Genomic DNA, 18,186 nt, shown 5'->3' with positions numbered 1-18,186 from the left:
AACTTAACTGTGTGTGCAAGAACTATTTTCAGAGCCCAGAAGAACCAGGGGACCTGTAACAGATGGTCTGACCCCCACAGAGCCCTGATCTGAGCCGTGTGGAGTCAGCCTGGGATCATATAAGCTGCAAAGTACCAGGAGAAACTATGTGCAGGTCAAACCAGAGAGAACTGCTGCTGGTTTAAAGGCAAATTTAAAGATGCACATAACCCTTTATGCTTCAGGAAGCAGAAGGAAGGTGCCAATTCAGTGACTAGCAGTCATAAAGCATGAAACATCCTGGTGAGAACACCCAGTCTGCCCTTCTTGGATATTTCAAGAAAAACATCAAGGTAAGTGAGAAAGCTAGCACTTTAAAGTGTGTAGGAAGTGAGTTGATGTAAGTCCTACCAGTGAAACCATTTGCCTCCATTTGCCTCCCATTGCCTCCCATCCTTCTGTGGCTCCCTTGGCCACAGAAGGATGGACAGGCAGTTATTTCAATTGAAACTTTAAGCTTCTGGAAAAGAGGGAGGCTCATTGCTCAGGCAAAGTACAGGATGTTATCTTGATATTTACGTTTACAGACGTGAACTGAAAGAAATTTACAAAAGGTAAACAAACCACTTTAGATTGCATATATAACATAACATATATATAAATTTATCTGGTCTGACCATAACACAGCAAGTTAGGGATTTATCCGGTCTGACCATAACACAAGCAGGTTAGTATTGTAAAGTCACTCACCTCAAACGGCACAGACACCTTTAGAACATCTATCATTTGAGGTGCAGTGAAGCCTGTTGACAGCTGCTCATGAGTGACTCAGTAATGGGCTCGACCATGGGCACAATCACAATGGGCACAATCACAATGCAAATCATCTCAAGTCACTTTACAAAAAACAAAAAAACCCAACAAATCCCTTATGAGTAGCACTTAGTGACAGTGAAAAGGAAAAACTCCCTTTAATGGAAGAAAAAATCTCCAGCAGAACCGGGCTCAGTTTGGGCGGCCTGAGCCTCGACCGGTTGGGGTGAGTGGATAGAGCAGAGAGCAACAGCAACAATAAACAACAAATGGACACTGCAGGTTGGTGGGGCCAGTAACTGCACATCAACGATATACAGCTATGAAGAGAAGCTAATATAGGAGAAATATGATCTCTCTTGCTAGTTCCTGTCAGGACTCTGGCTGCAGCATTCTGGATTAACTGGAGGCTTTTTATGGAGATGTTGGGACATCCAAATAGTAATGAGTTATAGTAATCTAGCCTTGAGGTAACAAATGCATGGACTAATTTTTCTGCATCATTTTGAGACAGGATGTTCCTACTTTTGGCAATGTTGTGCAGGTGAAAGAAGGCAGTTCTAGAGATTTGTTTTATGCGTGAGTTAAAGGACATGTCCTGGTCAAAAATAACTCCAAGGTTTTTCACAGTAGTGCTGGAGGCCAGGGCTATGCCATCTAAAGTAGCTATAATTTTAGAAAAGTTATTTCTGAGGTAAATACAATCCAAAATACAATCCAAAAAAAATTCCAAATACAATAACTTCTGTTTTCTCTGAATTTAAAAGTAGAAAGTTACTGGTCATCCAGGCCTTTATGTCAGTAAGACACACTTGAAAGTCTGGTTAACTGGTTTGTGTTAACGGGTTAAATAGATGGGTACAACTGAGTGTCATCTGCATAGCAGTGGTAATTAATAGAGTGCTTCCTAATGACATAGCCTAAAGGAAGCATGTACAGGGTGAACAGAATCGGTCCTAGCACAGAGCCTTGTGGAACTCCATAACTAACTTTTGTTCGTGTGGAAGGTTCATCATGGACCTGAACAAACTGGAATCTGTCCGATAAGAGAAGATCGTTGGTGACTTTTAACGGTGCTGTTTCTGTACTATGATGTGCACTAAATCCTGATTGAAAATCTTCAAATAGTTCATTCCTGTGTAAGTGGTCTGATAGCTGCTTAGCAACAGCTTTTTCTAGGATTCTAGAAATAAATGGCAGGTTGGATATTGGTCTATAATTAGCCAAGACTCCTGGATCAAGACTAGGCTTTTTGAGTACGGGTTTGATTACTGTAGTCTTAAAGGCCTGTGGTATGTAGCCTTATACTAGAGATAAATTTACTAAGTCTAATAAAGATGAGTTCATTAATGGCAGGGTGTCTTTAAGGAGTCTAGTCGGGATGGGGTCTAAGAGACACGTTGATGATTTCGATGAAGCAGCTACTGATGTAAATTCAGAGAGATCTATGGGAGAGAAGCAGTCTAAACATAACTGAGGTCTTACAGATGATTTAAGAACTACTGTAGTAGAAGAATCATTTATGGCAGGTATAGGAAGCATCTGCTGAATTTTATATCTAATAGTTGTGATTTTATTTGTAAAGAAACTCATAAATTCATCACTGCTGAGAGCTAAGGGAACACTGGGCTCAACAGAGCTGTGACTTTTTTGTCAGTCTGGCTACAGTGCTGAAAAGAAACCTGGGATTGTTCTTATTTTCCTCTATTAGTGATGAATAGTAAGCAGTTCTGGCTTTACGGAGAGCTTTTTTCTCTAGACAGTTTTTCCAGGCTAGAAAAATTTCCTCTAAATTTGTGGAACGCCACTTCCTTTCCAGCCTTCGTGATGCATGCTTTAAGATACGAATATGTAAGTGATACCATGGGGCTAATCTCCTCTGATTCACTAACTTCTTTTTCAGAGGGGCCACAGTATCAAGAATTTCACTCAGTGAGGCTACAGCACTGTCAACAATATGATCAATTTGGTAGGGAGTGGGATTGAGGCAGCTGCCCTCCACTGTGTTGGCACATGGCATAGATAAAGATGGAATCATTTTCTTAAATTTATTAGCAGCGTTGTCGGATAAACATCTGCTGTAGTGGAATTTTCTTCCAAATGCTTCATGATAAAATTCAAAAGTCTGAGGTCCTGAGCACTCTGGAAGAGGTTTTCCTACAGGATATCTCTGTACTTGGCTGCATTCATCATGATTAATTCATGATTAAATTCAAAAGTTATTAAAGAATGATCTGACAAAATAGGATTGTGGGGAGAAACTATTAAATGTTCAATTTCGATGCCATAGGTCAGGACAAGATCAAGGGTGTGATTGAAACAGTGGGTGGGTTTATTAACATTTTGAGTGAAACCAGTTGAATCTAATATTGAATTAAATGCAGTGCTGAGATTGTTATTTTCAACATCTACATGGATGTTAAAATCTCCCACTATACTGACTTTATCTGAACTAAGCACTAAATCAGACAGGAAGTCTGGAAATTCAGTTAAAAACTCTGAGTAAGGGACAGGTGGACGGTACACAATGAGAAGTAGAACTGGTTTTTGTGTTTTCCAGTTTAGATGTGAGAGGTTCAGAGTGAGGCTCTCAAATGAGTTATAACTGTTCTGAGAATGAAAGTTTATTTAAGTTTGAGTGGAAGATTGCAGCTACTCCTCCAAATGACCTACAGCTGTCCATTTTCTATAGAATACGGCAGTGGTGTTCAAAGTATCAGGTCAAAACCCAGAGCCGTTACATGTGTTTATAACTGGGGGTGCAGGTACAGGTTAAAGTCACCTGAATAAAACTATTCAGTACGAGGCAATTCGACTGTCACCAATTTGACCCAGAAATCTGTGTTTCATTAACTGCACCAACAGTGATAGCAGCTTATAACTTAAATGCAGCCACTAACCACACTACATTTAATATTGGTAAAGATATCTGTCTCCCCTACATACCACTGGATGATGAAAAGCTAAATTCATTGGGGGCCAAATAAAATGGATCTCCAGATCCTGATAATTGATGAAATATCAATGGTTCCTAAGTAATTAGCTTATATTCATGGCAGGTTATGTCAGATAAAGCAAACAGGTGACTTCTCCCCATTTGGAAACCTTAGTGATATATGACTGTAGGAGATTTCTACCAATTACCCTCCAGTCCATGGTAAAGCTTTGTATGTAGAACAAGTGAGCTACACATTTTCTCCACAAATCAACAGGCATTTTCAATTCAATTTTATTTGTATAGCACCAAATCACAATAAATCATCTTTAGGCACTTTACAAAAACCCAACAAATCCCTTATGAGCAAGCACTTGGCGACAGTGGAGAAGAAAAACTTCCTTTAATGGAAGAAAAAACCTCCAGCAGAACCAGACTCAGTTTGGGCGGCCATCTGCCTCGACCGGTTGGGGTGAGTGGATAGAGGAGAGAGAAAAGAACAGCAACAATAAACAACAAATAGGCACTGCAGGGTGGTGGGGCCAGTAATTGCACATCAATGGTGGAATATACAGTGGGTACGGAAAGTATTCAGACCCCTTTAAATTTTTCACTCTTTGTGTCATTGCAGCCATTTGCCAAATTCAAAAAAGTTCATTTTATTTCTCATTAATGTACACTCAGCACCCCATCTTGACAGAAAAAAACAGAAATGTAGAATTTTTTGCAAATTTATTAAAAAGAAAAACTGAAATATCACATGGTCATAAGTATTCAGACCCTTTGCAGTGACACTCATATTTAACTCACATGCTGTCCATTTCTTCTGATCCTCCTTGAGATGGTGCTCCTCCTTCATTGGAGTCCAGCTGTGTTTAATTAAACTGATTGGACTTGATTAGGAAAGGCACACACCTGTCTATATAAGACCTTACAGCTCACAGTGCATGTCAGAGCAAATGAGAATCATGAGGTTGAAGGAACTGCCCAAGGAGATCAGAGACAGAATCGTGGCAAGGCACAGATCTGGCCAAGGATACAAAAGAATTTCTGCAGCACTCAAGGTTCCTAAGAGCACAGTGGCCTCCATAATCCTCAAATGGAAAAGGTTTGGGACGACCAGAACTCTTCCTAGACCTGGCCGTCCAGCCAAACTGAGCAATCGTGGGAGAAGAGCCTTGGTGAGAGAGGTAAAGAAGAACCCAAAGATCACTGTGGCTGAGCTCCAGAGATGCAGTAGGGAGATGGGAGAAAGTTCCACAAAGTCAACTATCACTGCAGCCCTCCACCAGTCGGGGCTTTATGGCAGAGTGGCCCGACGGAAGCCTCTCCTCAGTGCAAGACACATGAAAGCCCACATAGAGTTTGCCAAAAAACACATGAAGGACTCCCAGACTATGAGAAATAAGATTCTCTGGTCTGATGAGACCAAGATTGAACTTTTTGGCGTTAATTGTAAGCGGTATGTGTGGAGAAAACCAGGCACTGCTCATCACCTGCCCAATACAATCCCTACAGTGAAACATGGTGGTGGGAGCATCATGTTGTGGGTGGGGGTGTTTTTCAGCTGCAGGGACAGGACAACTGGTTGCAATTGAAGGAAAGATGAATGCAGCCAAGTACAGAGATATCCTGGAAGAAAACCTCTTCCAGAGTGCTCAGGACCTCAGACTGGGCCGAAGGTTCACCTTTCAACAGGACAATGACCCTAAGCACACAGCTAAAATAACAAAGGAGTGGCTTCGGAACAACTCTGTGACCGTTCTTGACTGGCCCAGCGAGAGCCCTGACCTAAATCCTATTGAACATCTCTGGAGAGACCTGAAAATGGCTGTCCACCAACGTTCACCATCCAACCTGACAGAACTGGAGAGGATCTGCAAGGAAGAATGGCAGAGGATCCCCAAATCCAGGTGTGAAAAACTTGTTGCATCATTCCCAAGAAGACTTTTTTCTTTTTTAATAAATTTGCAAAAATTTCTACATTTCTGGTTTTTTCTGTCAAGATGGGGTGCTGAGTGTACATTAATGAGAAATAAAATTAACTTTTTTGATTTTGGCAAATGGCTGCAATGACAGGGGTCTGAATACTTTCCGTACCCACTGTACATGTGAGGGGGGAGGAGAGGAAAGGTAGGGGAGCTCAGTGCACCGATGGTCCTCGGGCAGTCTAGGCCTATAGCAGCATAACTAAGGGATGGTTCAGGGTTACCTGAAGCCAGCCCTAACTATACGCTTTGTCAAAGAGGAAGGTTTTAAGTCTAGCCTTAAAAGTACAGCGAGTGTCTGCCTCCTGAACCCAAACTGGGAGCTGGTTCCACAGGAGAGGAGCTAAAGGCTCTGCCTCCCAGCACCAGCTGCCTCCCAGCTGGTGCTTATCCAAGCAGCTTTAAATCTGAGAGCAAACTGACCATTTTGAGAGCTGAACAGAAAGTTATGGTTGAAGGCAGTTGGGAGATTCTTGTTGGAGATGTTGGTTATGGTGGAGCTTGAGGTTGTAGCTGCTGACCTGAAAATCATGGTTGGAAGGAATATAGTCATCGTTTGGGTGCAGCCAGCAGTTGGAGGTGCTGAATAAGTCGTGGTTGAATGGGTTTGGGTGATTGTAGTTGGAAAAGCAAGGTAGTCATTGCTTGGGTGAGACAGTTGTAAGATGACGTGACACTTTTGGTGTGACCCCACAGTAGTTGTGGTGCAGGACTGAGCCACACATGCTAGCAGTGGCACAGAGTGTAGCAGGAGATGATGCTTTGCCCATGGTTTGATCTATAGTAGTTGCAGGAGATGATGGGAAATTGTGCCAAGCAAATGAGCACTGGCTGATGCAGTGGACAGAATCACACATCTTGGAGCTTTTCCGACTATGGCAGCTGTTGGACTGGGCCTTGTGTTTGGAGCTGTGCTTTCTGTAACTGGTACCAAATTTGTGGTTTGAGCTACACTTAGTTAGCATCTACAATGGTAGAACTACTTGTTGGAGGTGGGGCCGTGTTTGTGTGTGGAGTTGTTCTAACCGACTGGTATTTGGACAGTACTCGCTGGGCTATTGTCACCAGTATATGAGCCCTCAGGAGCTTTGTTGAAACCCAAGACACTCATGTATTCTGATTTGGCGCTATATAAATTTTAAAAAATGAGATGATGGAACAAATTACTCATACTGCTTTCTCTAGTTGCCACAAACTTCAGACAAATGTGGGCTTTGGCTTGTTCAGTGTCAGTTTCAATTTGCAAACCCGAACCATTTCCGTATGACTGAAGAAGCTGTGCCTCTCTTAGAAACAAGCTCTTTGTTTTTATCAGAACAGGCTGCCATTGATGTACTTCATATTTCCCACATGTGAATCACAAAGGGAGGGGAGGGCGTTGCAGGACTACAGAAACTCACAGTGGAATAATTGGAATTAATCAATAAAATCGATTAATAGCTCAGCTCTAATTCACTCTCATGTTAAATGGGAAAAGATTGTTTTTTCCGCGTGGTGAGTGACTGCTCAATCTCTCATTCAGTGCCATTATAATTCTAATATAACTATAAGGCTAACATAATATATATTAATTATAATATTATATTATATTATAAATCTAATATTCCTGAAGAAAGTGTGTGTGACTGCTGAAAGCAGGCTGTGATCACTGCCAGCAGTTGTTGCAGCTCTCCAACAGGTGGCAGTATGGCATCAATATTTGCGCACACTGTAGGTGTCAAATCTGTGGCAGAATTGACACACATTGTCTTCAAACTTTTCTTTTCTCTCATTGTCTCAACAAAACACACCCTGAAGGTTGAAAAGACTGGCTGGAGTTGAGAGTTTTATGGCTGGAACAACACCACCACAGTCAACAGAAGACATTGGTATTGATCCAGAATATGCTTCACCAGGTAACTCCAGCTCCACTGAGAAACACCTCAACTGCCTGCAACTTAAAACTGTGCACAGAGAAGGAGGAAAAAGGTGGCAAAGACAAGGGCAAAGGTCTACAGAGATCTTTATGCAACTACTGTGAAGCTTGAAGATGCTTTAAGGAAGGTAGAAAAATACAAGAAAAGATGTGACCGACTTAAGAAGAAAATGGAAACGTCCAATTCCCCAGAGCTCAAAACCAAACAACAGATGAAGCAAACAGCAAAGGATTTAAAAAGAACTGTGTTCTGTTTCAGAACACAATTATTTCACAGATAAAAACGAAATACCAAAATGTGCACACTGCTAGAGATTGTCAAGTGATCTCCAAAGTTGTAGCTGGTAAGCTTCTGAAGAAATACTGCTTACTCTGCTTTGCCAAAAAGGAGTTTGGGTTCTCACCAAAGCTGATGAAAACAAATGTGACAAGGGCCACCAGACTCCAGTACACCCGAAAAATCCAATGTAACAAAATCAGCAAAGAAGTGGAGGAAAAGATAACAACAACAGGAAAGAAGGAGACAATTACAAAGAGCAAGAAAAAAATGCAAAAATGTTTCCTTGTTGAGTCCATGAGAATACTTTATCAGAAGTTTAGAATGGAGCATCCTGAGACTGCAGTTTCTTACAGCAGATTTTGCAAAAAGTGATCTTTCTGGATTGTTAAACCAACAATCATGGACAGAGACACATGCCTTTGCAAAATACATGCAAACCTCCAGTTTATGGCAGACAGACTGTTTTCTCACAAAGTAATAAAAAGTGCCAAAGTCAATGAACTAATGGAGTCTGTGGCATGCACAGCTCCAACAAAGGAGTGCATGTACAGGGAGTGACCTCACTGCAAGGACAAGGAACTGCCGATCTCTGACTTTGATGCAGGAGAGCAAACCTGTTTGTTTGAATGGAAAAGCAAGGTCAAGGAGAGGGAGAAGGCTGGAAAAGATGGAACAAAAGAAAAATTTAAAGCCCACTTCACAGTCAAGGAAAAAGTCCATGGGACTATACAGACACTGCTGGATGATTTTTCAGACCAACTTAAAAAGATGGGAAAACACATCTACAACATCATACATCAGTATTCTGCTCTCAGTGCCCTGAAGGAAAATATAAGAGGAGATGATATAGTCTTGCAAATTGATTTTGCAGAAAACTATTTATGTAAATATGCGAATGAGATCCAAGCAGTACATTTTGGTGATTCCCACAGACAGGCGACTCTCCATTAAGGTGTGGCTCACAGCAAAACTGGGGTGGTGTCTCTCAGTTCCATTAGCTCATCAATGCACCATGACCCATCAGCTATCTGGGCTCATCTCAACACAGTGCTCCCCTACCTCAAAGCACTGAAACCAGCAGCAACCACACTGCATGTCATCAGTGATGGGCCAACCACCCAGTACAGGTCCAAGAAAAACTTATTTTTCTTAAGCAAAATTCCCTTTCAGATTGGATTCAAAAGGATCACATGGAACTTTCTGGAGGCGGGACATGGAAAAGGCCCAGCCCAGAACTCTCAAAACAGCCATTTAATGTGAAGCTGATGTATGTCACTGAGAAGGAGATTGAGGAAATGGACAGTCTCCCTCGTGATGGCCTGCAGACTATCCGAGGCACAATGCAGATACATCAGGTAATTTTCACCACATCCAGATCAGTTTTTGTATGAGAAGGTGTGTAAAGCATTTATGTTTATTCATGTTTAGTGCATGTAATCTGAATACCATGTGCTCCTCTAGATTGTCTCTACAAGACCAGGAGAAATATCTTGGCGTATTCTAAGCTGCTTTTGTTTAGAGCCCCAGCTTTGCAGATGTTTTGGTCCACAGACAGTAGACATGGAAGTAACAGGTGATACTGAGACTCCTGCATCCACAAGCACACCTGTCACCACAGCTCAGCCTTTTGGAGACCTTCATGAGGGACTAATTGGAAAATGGTGTGTGGTCACATATGATGGTGATCCTTATCCAGGCATCATGCAGGATGTTGACTCTGACAGATGTGCTTTGGTAAAAACCATGAGTCATTTTGGCAAAAACAGGATTTTTGGGCCAACGAGAGAGGACATGATCTGGTACCGACTTGAAGATATTGTTAGACTGGTCCCAGAGCCTCAACCAGTTACAAAGAGGTATATGATGTTGCATCCCACAGTTTGAGCAGAAATATGCGCTGCTCTTGATCTTGAAGGATAAAGGAAAGTATCCATTTGCAAAATTGACAATTTGTTGAAAGCACTCATTTCAGAAATATTAATGAATGATAATATTAGTTTCCATTTTTAACATATAATTTTAAAATGGAAAAATCTATGGTTTAAATTTGATTGCCATAAACTGCCTTTTAGTCCAACTTTTCAACTTGTTTGTAGGTTTCAGCACATAGCAAGCAGGGAACGAGCAATTTTCTACCATCTGATGAAATGTTTATTGTTGTTTAAAGTTTAAATAACAATGTGTCAAGGATAATAAAAGTGAACATTATTCAGCATTGCTGTGTGTCATGACATTTCCAACAAATGCTGTCTTTTCCACCACGCAATTCATCTCCATCACAAAACAGATTTTTACATAAAATTCATAATAATAACACAGTCACACTAATAATATTTTCCAGTTTTAAAAATTATGCACTCTTGGTTGTAATTCACTTCTCGGATTGGAAAACCATGTCATGTAAGAACTTGATTGAAAGGCTTCAGTAACACAGTTAAAAGGTGTTTGTCATCTAAAAAATGGATAAATATTATCTTTAAAATCCTTAAAATAAATACAATTATACATTACATCTATGTGTGAAATTTCATTAAATATCTCGAAAACATGGGTTATGTTAGTAATTTTATTTGAAAAATACCTTTTTTGTGGTGTGATGGAAATGATGCTTTCCTCTGAACGTTGGACTAAAATGACAAAAATGATATATTATTTAAATAATTTCATTACGACCACTATCAGAAAGTGTTTTTACATATGATGGAGAAGAAAACCATATCCAAATATTTCTAAAAATATGTGTTAGATTTTCTAAAAATTTTTCACACCAAATTTGACCATAGTTGGAGAATGACCCTCAAACAGAAGACAGAATCAGAAACCTTTACTGTCATTGCATATAACATAGGTCACTAACAGGCGGACCGCGGTCCGGGTGCGGACCCAGAAGCCGCCCCATACGGACCCGGACCTACAGCCAAAACAGAAGGTTAACATTTAAAACCTAACGGGGCGCTTCTATTTCCACTGGCGCAGCTTTTGTAGACTTTACGGTAGTGGAAACGCACAGACAAATTGCATGCGAGTTGAGCCATCCCACGTGATACCACTCAGCCAATCAAGTCTGTGCATCCCATGCGGTAAACATTACGACTCTACAGTGTAAACAGAGCTAGAGGCAAGTTACACATGAAGAGACGGTACAAAGAAAAAGAAAAAAGGCGATACATGTAGAAAACAAAGGGAGAGAAACAGGCGAGTGAGACGGAGAAAGAGAGAGAACTTAGTTATTGAGAGAACATTATATATATCTACAGCCATACATATATGTTCAGTTGTATGTTACATGACAATAAATATTGTCAAAAAGTTTTTGAATTTTACTGAATTCATTTGATTTGACAGTCAGGTACTGGTTACATGCAGATGTTGATAAAACTACTAGGCAGGTCTGCAGTCAGTGGTGTAGAGACACACCCCTGGGTTCAGTGTCCGGGTGGAGGAGAGGTAGGGTCTAAATTTGACTGTCTGTGGTCGGTTTGTAAGAATATCCTTAATCCAGGGGCAATCCCCGTTAGAATCTCATGTCAATTTGGTTCTGGGTACAGCCTGTTTCAACAGTCAAATCTAGTATTTTATGTCTGGTGTTTCCTTGTCAAGTACAGGTCACTATAAGCCACATGAGAAGTCTGATCAAATAACATAAGTTGGTTCAAAAGGCAAGTTTTTTGTTGTTAGGCAACTACAGATGTGATGAAATCTCACTGAAGGTGTGATAATGTAAAGATGTACACTGCTGCAGAAAAGGCTTTGTCTTTCCTTCCGCATTTAAACATGCCGTGGTACAGCCCTCTGACAGAAACCTGCCCTGGACCCCAGTTATTAGTCATTTTAGACCAATTTCTAAGCTCCACTTTTTATCAAATTTGGTAGAAAAAGTTGTTTCAATTGAGCTTTTAGAGATTATGCACCGAAATGACTTCTTTGAGAAACTCCTGTCAGGTTTTAGGCCCCTTCACTACACAGGTGTTTTTTTTCTTCAATAAGTGACTAATGACCTTTTACTAGCTGACATGGGGAGAGAGATCCATTTGAATCAGTGTAGACCTCACAGCATACATTACATCACAACATGTTAACTGATTGTCTGCAGACACTACACTACTATTGGCTTTATAACGCTCTCAGTCACCATAAGTAATCTCACATCATCAACAGCCCACAGTACCTGTGGTGTACTGCAGGGTTCAGTTTTAGGTCTGATTTTATTTTCCCACTTGGTCAAATGATCAATAAACATGATGTGTACTACACCTCCTACTATGACCATAGCTGCTGCTGTTGACTGCTGGATGGCTCAAAACGTCTTACAGGTCTTATGTCCTGGTCGAGGAGATTAGGCTCTGCAAAATCAGGCTTTTATGTGATATGGTCTTTTAAGGTCATCTTATTTAATTTTACTTTTTATTATTGCATTTGTTCATTGTTTTTGTTTTTGCACTTGCAAGACTGCATTTACATTTTGGTTGGCTTCCTTTTCTGTTTTGAACTGGCCAGAAAGTATTTTGGAAGACTGTTTTTTTAAAGGACCTATAGAAATGAAGTTGTTTTTATTGTTCTTGTTAGTTCATAGGCTACTCGCCCTTTATTGGATAGTTTAGTTGAGTTAGCTCAGTGGTTATCATTACAATTCCATAATCAGAAGCTGCAGAAATCCCTCTATTAATGGCAGCTTCTATCAGCTTCTACAGCCTTCATTTGCAGGTTCCTTTAATAGAAAATCCCCTTTAAATCAGGTAATTGTCTCCTTTCATGACAAACCCACAGAACAGGACACTGTCAGTGCCACTTTCCCTTCTACCTGCCAAGATAAGAGATCTCTATATGATAAAATTGTCTTTTGTTATTAGAAGGGTAGATGTTTATCCAGTTTGCCTACAAAAAGAAAACATTACAAGCACTCTGAACCATGCCAGAGCCTCGACCATGGCAGGACTTTTCCTTTTTAAAGATCTTGCTGCTGCAAAGTATTTACAGTGGAATCTGAAACAGTATGAAGGCATCTGACATATACTGTGTCTAACTGTATAAGCTGGGGGACAAACGTACTGAAAAAATAAACATCTGTGCTTCCCAGTGCATGTTTGGACTGTGTAGACATATTCAATGAGCCTCTGCTCTGAAAACCAGTCGACCTGGCTGCTCAGTGATGAACAGAAACATGCCTTAAATATCCAGCAGCTATGACTGAGGCAGCTTCAGTGGGGCTGTGCTGGGGTTCATACGGTCTGCTGTTGTTGAGTAACGTGGTAAAGGATTAGGTGAAACACAGTCTTTCTTCACTTTGTGGACATGTTGCAGTTCTGGGACCACAAATTGCCCCACATGACGGCAGGACATTTCAACAGACTTGGCCACACAAGTCATTATCTGCCTATGAATACATGACAGGCTTTATAAGAAGACTGTGTCACACTTTCCACTCTCCTTCGGAAACAAATGTCCATGTTAATTCTGCAATTGACATTATCAAGGGATTCAGTCTGTCACAGTTTTAGAATTCTGTTTGTGACCAGTGTTTTTTTTCTGATGTTAATAAATACCTCAAACAATACTTTGGTTGGCCTCAGATTCATTGTTTTTCCCAAATGGGCAATAACACAACAATGAAACTAGATCCCACCAGTTACATGTATATACATATTTTTTATTAAATGGAGATAATCGAATAAAGACGGATTTGAAACTGAATTTGGTCTTTATTTTTTCATATAGTCATAAATTCAATTCAGTTCATTTCAATTTATTTGTATATTGAGAAATCACAATACAAATCATCTCAATGAACTTTACAAAAAAACAAAAAACCCAACAAGAAATGTCTTGTTCGTTTTTATAGTGCTGAAATGATAAAACTTCTTTTTTCAGGTGAAGATAAGAGTCTGACTTGTCCCACTCCCCCTCAGTCGCCTATCTTTATGTCCGTTCACTACCATCATAGCCACAGGAAGGCCTTGATAGTATCTCTGTGCTCCTCATCTCCATCCTCCCCTATGTTGAAATCTTGCCCATCCCACAAAGGGAAACTGCTGGTGTGCAACGGTCCATAATGTGATGCCTGTTTCTGTGGGTAGACAAGTTACGGCCAATAATGTGTCAGGTGCACACCATGATCCATGAAAACAAGTGAGACAGATAATAAACAAATTAACTTAATGGAATTAAATCACATCATTTACTATCAAAAGACGTATTATTTCAGGATTCAGTGTGCACCTAACCAATAAAGCAATGGACTACTGTTTTATGTACCTATACATCATACTGTGTATATTTTAATGTTCAAATAGGAAGATTATGATTCATATAAGCACAGTTATTTATAGTTTGTGCTCTCTCTGTCTGTACCAGGTGTGCTTGGTCCTCCAGCTGTAAAACTAAACTAAATCCAATTGAATTCAATTGAATGAAAGAAAGAAAGAAAACATTTGGCAAATGCTTTAATTGGTATGAATTGATAAAACACATTCACTAATATTAAAGATATCTTTTTACATATTGAGTCATAATAATCTCATGGAATCCCACTCTCATATAGAGTATTATCAAGAGAGAGACACTTAGATTTCATTAAATCCCCTACAAACCACAAGCTGTTGTGTAACTCTGTTAGGCAACAACACTTACAATCATCTCTGAAGATTACAAGAAGTATCGGGTAGGCAGTATGTATTAACAACAAGTCTACCACAGGGTGGTCCTCTACATGATCTCCTGAAAGAAGCATCTTCACATATCGATGCACTACAATAATTTTTTTTCACAGAATCCAAAGTATAACAGCAGCACTTGTGTTCAGGGTCATGGCCACAATTTCAGAAATACCAAGGACATGAAAAAAACCTAATCTTACTCAGAAAAATACATTTTAATTATTCATCTGTTAAATTTTTGCTTCCTTTAGGCAATGTTATTAGGAAGCACTCTATTAATTACCAATTCTATGCAGATAACACTCAGCTGTATCTATCTATGAAACCTGTTAACACAAACCAGTTAACCAGACTTCAGGCGTGTCTACCTGACATAAAGGCTTGGATGACCAGTAACTTTCTACTTTTAAATTCAGAGAAAACAGAAGTTATTGTATTTGGGCCTAAAATCCTCAGAAACAGCTTTTCTAAAATTATAGCTAATTTAGATGGCCTCCAGCACTACTGTGAAAAACGTTATTTTTGCCAGATATTTTTGACCAGGACATGTCCTTTAACTCACACATAAAACAAATCTGCCTTCTTTCACCTGTGCAACATTGCCAAAATTAGGAACATCCTGTCTCAAAATGATGCAGAAAAACTAGTCCATGCATTTGTTACCTCAAGGCTAGATTACTGTAACTCATTACTATCTGGATGTCCCAGTATCTCCATACAAAACCTCCAGTTAATCCAGAATGCTGCAGCCAGAGTCCTGACAGGAACTAGCAAGAGAGATCATATTTCTCCTATATTGGCTTCTCTTCATTGGCTCCCTGTAAAATACAGAATAGAATTTAAAATCCTTCTTCTCGCATACAAATCCCCTCATGATCAAGCTCCTTCATACCTTAAAGACCTCATAGTATCATATTATCCCATTAGAGCACTTCACTCTCAGAGTGCAGGTCTACTTGTGGTTCCCAGAGTTTCCAAAAGCAGAATGGGAGGCAGAGCCTTTAGCTATCAAGCTCCTCTCTGATTTCTCCACATTTGAGGTGAGAAGGTCCTCTGAATGAAGTTATAATCTGTAGCTCAAGACCTTACAAGGGTGTCATGGTTTCTAGATTTCACAAAGCCAAAAACACAAATAGAAAAATATAATATAATATTCATTAAGCTGTTTGTTTCTGTGTTCTAACATAAACCTAAAGATTAGCATGAGTAACTGACAAACTTACTGTCTGCAGTGTGTGCAGTGGCAGCTACAGTCTTGCCACAGTTTGACAATATAAAAATACCATTTTACCCCTAGCATTAAATTCACACATATGGTTTATCCACTTTTCTAAGGGACTTTTTCAAATCATCTCAGATGTTTTCCTTAAAGGCAAAGTTGGCTTTAGACTTTGCATGAATGAGCCTAATCACCAGTAATGCCTGTATTTGGATGGCAGGTATCAATGTTGTTCAGGGACCAGACTCCCCTGCTGCCCCCTGCTCAGCTCCCTGCAGGTGTCGCTGTGACAGGATGTGTTTGAGAGTGTCCAGCTCCTGTGTCAGCTCCCCTATTCTCATCTGCAGCTTCTGGTTTTCCTCCTGCAGTTGCACGGCTCTCTGCTGGGTCAGCAGGATCCTCCTGCGGGCTTTGTCCCGGCTCTTCCTCACTGCAATGTTGTTTCTCTCTCGTCTCAGGCGGTACTCTGCACTGTCCTTGCTGATGCTCCTCTTTGTCACCGGGGCCCTCAGACTTGGCAGGACGAATGGGGAGAAATCCTGGACATCACAATCATATGTTCAGGATGTGTGAAAGCTTTTGACAGTAGTGAAAATGGTGATAGATATTTCTAATTTACTATTTCACTTCTAGTTAATTGGCATTTATATTGATTATCTTCAAAAAAAAACCTGAGACCCACCTGCTGAGTGCTGCTGTGGCTCTGGTGATGGTTTGTGCACCCAGTATTCAAAGTATTGCTAAGAGAGGATGTTGGGTAAGGTTGGTATGACAGTCCCATCATCTGCTCGGCCACTCTGTCCTCACAGCCCCCCCTCATCATTCTCTGGGACTGGCTGTATGGCATAATGTCCATCTGAGACAACTGACCGCTGGAGCCAGTCGGGCTGGAATTGATGGGATTCAGGGTGTGCGTATGGGTCTGACCTGGGTATGAGATCACCCACTCCTGGATGACAGAGGATATCCTGGAATCAGACATCTGGAGGGGTTCAGAAGCAGAGCAAGAGTCGGTCATTTTTGAGTTCAAACCAAAACACATGAAGAACCACATGAGCAAACACAATTCGTTCTCTGACAGTCAGTAATAAAACCTGACCTAAAATCATAATCCATTAGAATATCACAAGCACAAGCAGTTGTGGACCTAACATGTTTACATAGTGTGACAAAGGAAGGTAGAGTAAGAAAGCAGTATATATTATAAATATTACATGAAGTACATGTAATATTTATCCATGCCAAGTACATGGAAAACAGAGCAGGAACATCAAATAGCATAACTCAGGTTTTTCAGGTTTCTCAAAGAGAAGATTTATTTTTTCTGATCTTCTCTTTCTCTCCTTATATTTTTTTCTTTTTTTACAATTTAAGTTTTGAAAGCTAAAAAACATGGGCAATAAGAATAAATACTGCTAATAAATAAATACATTGTGATTCAATGTAAAATGCTTCATTGTTGTATATTGTGTACTTTTACATTTGTAATACCACTTTTACTGAAGTAAGAATGCAAGACTTCTACTGCAGTATTGTTACAGTGCAATATGTACTTTTAGATTTAAATATATTTGCCATACCATCTTTTCCTTTTAGCACAACAGAGTTGGTTTTCCTAAATGTGACCTAGTTTAATCATGTTTGAGCCATGTAATGGCCCGTGTGTGCATGTCAGACAATACCTGTTGCCTTCAACATACAAGGTTCTTAAAAAATAATTTGATCTTTTACAGGAACAGGGAATTTTGGGTGTTTGACATTCATGGACATTGAAAAAAATAAAATTGGGCTGAAGGAAACTGCATTTTTACACTTCTTATTGACAGTGCATCCAGTCAAGTGAGAAACTAATCAGTAGTTTAAGTGACGGGATATACAATATCCCAACATTAAAGGAAAACACAAAGTTATAAAAATGAAAGACCAGTAGAAAGGACATAGTCTGGTTTTTAACTCATGTTGTTGTTTCGTTGGGTTGCCTAATTTTGTATCCTAGTTAATCCTAGTTGTGTCACATTCTAATGAGTAAATGACAATCTCATTAATACAACACATAATGCCTTTTGGTTTAGAGGCCTTAAAATTGGTCATGGCTTATTGATCATGTGTTTGATATTGATCAATATATTGATTTTTGATATTTACTCACCATGGCTGTTCTTCAGGTTCTTCAGGTTTCGCTGTGTGGAAATGCAAAGACAGAAACTGATTCTCTTGTGATGCTCCCTCCATCATTTCCTCTCTCTCTCTCTCTCTTACACACACACACACACACACACACACACACACACACACACACACACACACACACACACACACACACACACACAGACGTTAAAAAAATACAAACACACCTTTACAAACTGATCTGGTGCCGTTCGGAGTCTTTATGAGTCAACAGTTT

At 40.0% G+C, this 18,186-nt stretch overlaps 1 protein-coding gene across 1 annotated transcript; it reads right to left on the bottom strand.

Annotated features, from left to right (window-relative positions):
* Positions 1 to 15,585: 15,585 nt before the first annotated feature.
* Positions 15,586 to 18,023, bottom strand: cebp1 (CCAAT/enhancer binding protein (C/EBP) 1). The gene is made up of 3 exons (XM_026305769.1): positions 17,932 to 18,023; positions 16,465 to 16,764; positions 15,586 to 16,321 (listed from the first exon to the last, which is right to left on the bottom strand). Exons 1-3 carry the CDS (start codon positions 17,932 to 17,934, stop codon positions 16,016 to 16,018), a joined length of 609 nt encoding a protein of 202 aa, XP_026161554.1. The 5' UTR covers positions 17,935 to 18,023; the 3' UTR covers positions 15,586 to 16,015.
* Positions 18,024 to 18,186: the final 163 nt, after the last annotated feature.

Source organism: Mastacembelus armatus, unplaced genomic scaffold (assembly GCF_900324485.2).
Source record: "Mastacembelus armatus unplaced genomic scaffold, fMasArm1.2, whole genome shotgun sequence".
NCBI lineage: Eukaryota > Metazoa > Chordata > Actinopteri > Synbranchiformes > Mastacembelidae > Mastacembelus > Mastacembelus armatus.
The sequence above is the reverse complement of the archived record's forward strand: the minus strand, read 5'-3'. Positions and strand labels throughout refer to the sequence as shown.

Coding starts and splice junctions, on each gene's coding strand:
- cebp1 (XM_026305769.1), bottom strand. Junction 16,322..16,464: donor GCCACAGCAGCACTCAGCAG/GTGGGTCTCAGG, acceptor TGTGATGTCCAG/GATTTCTCCCCATTCGTCCT.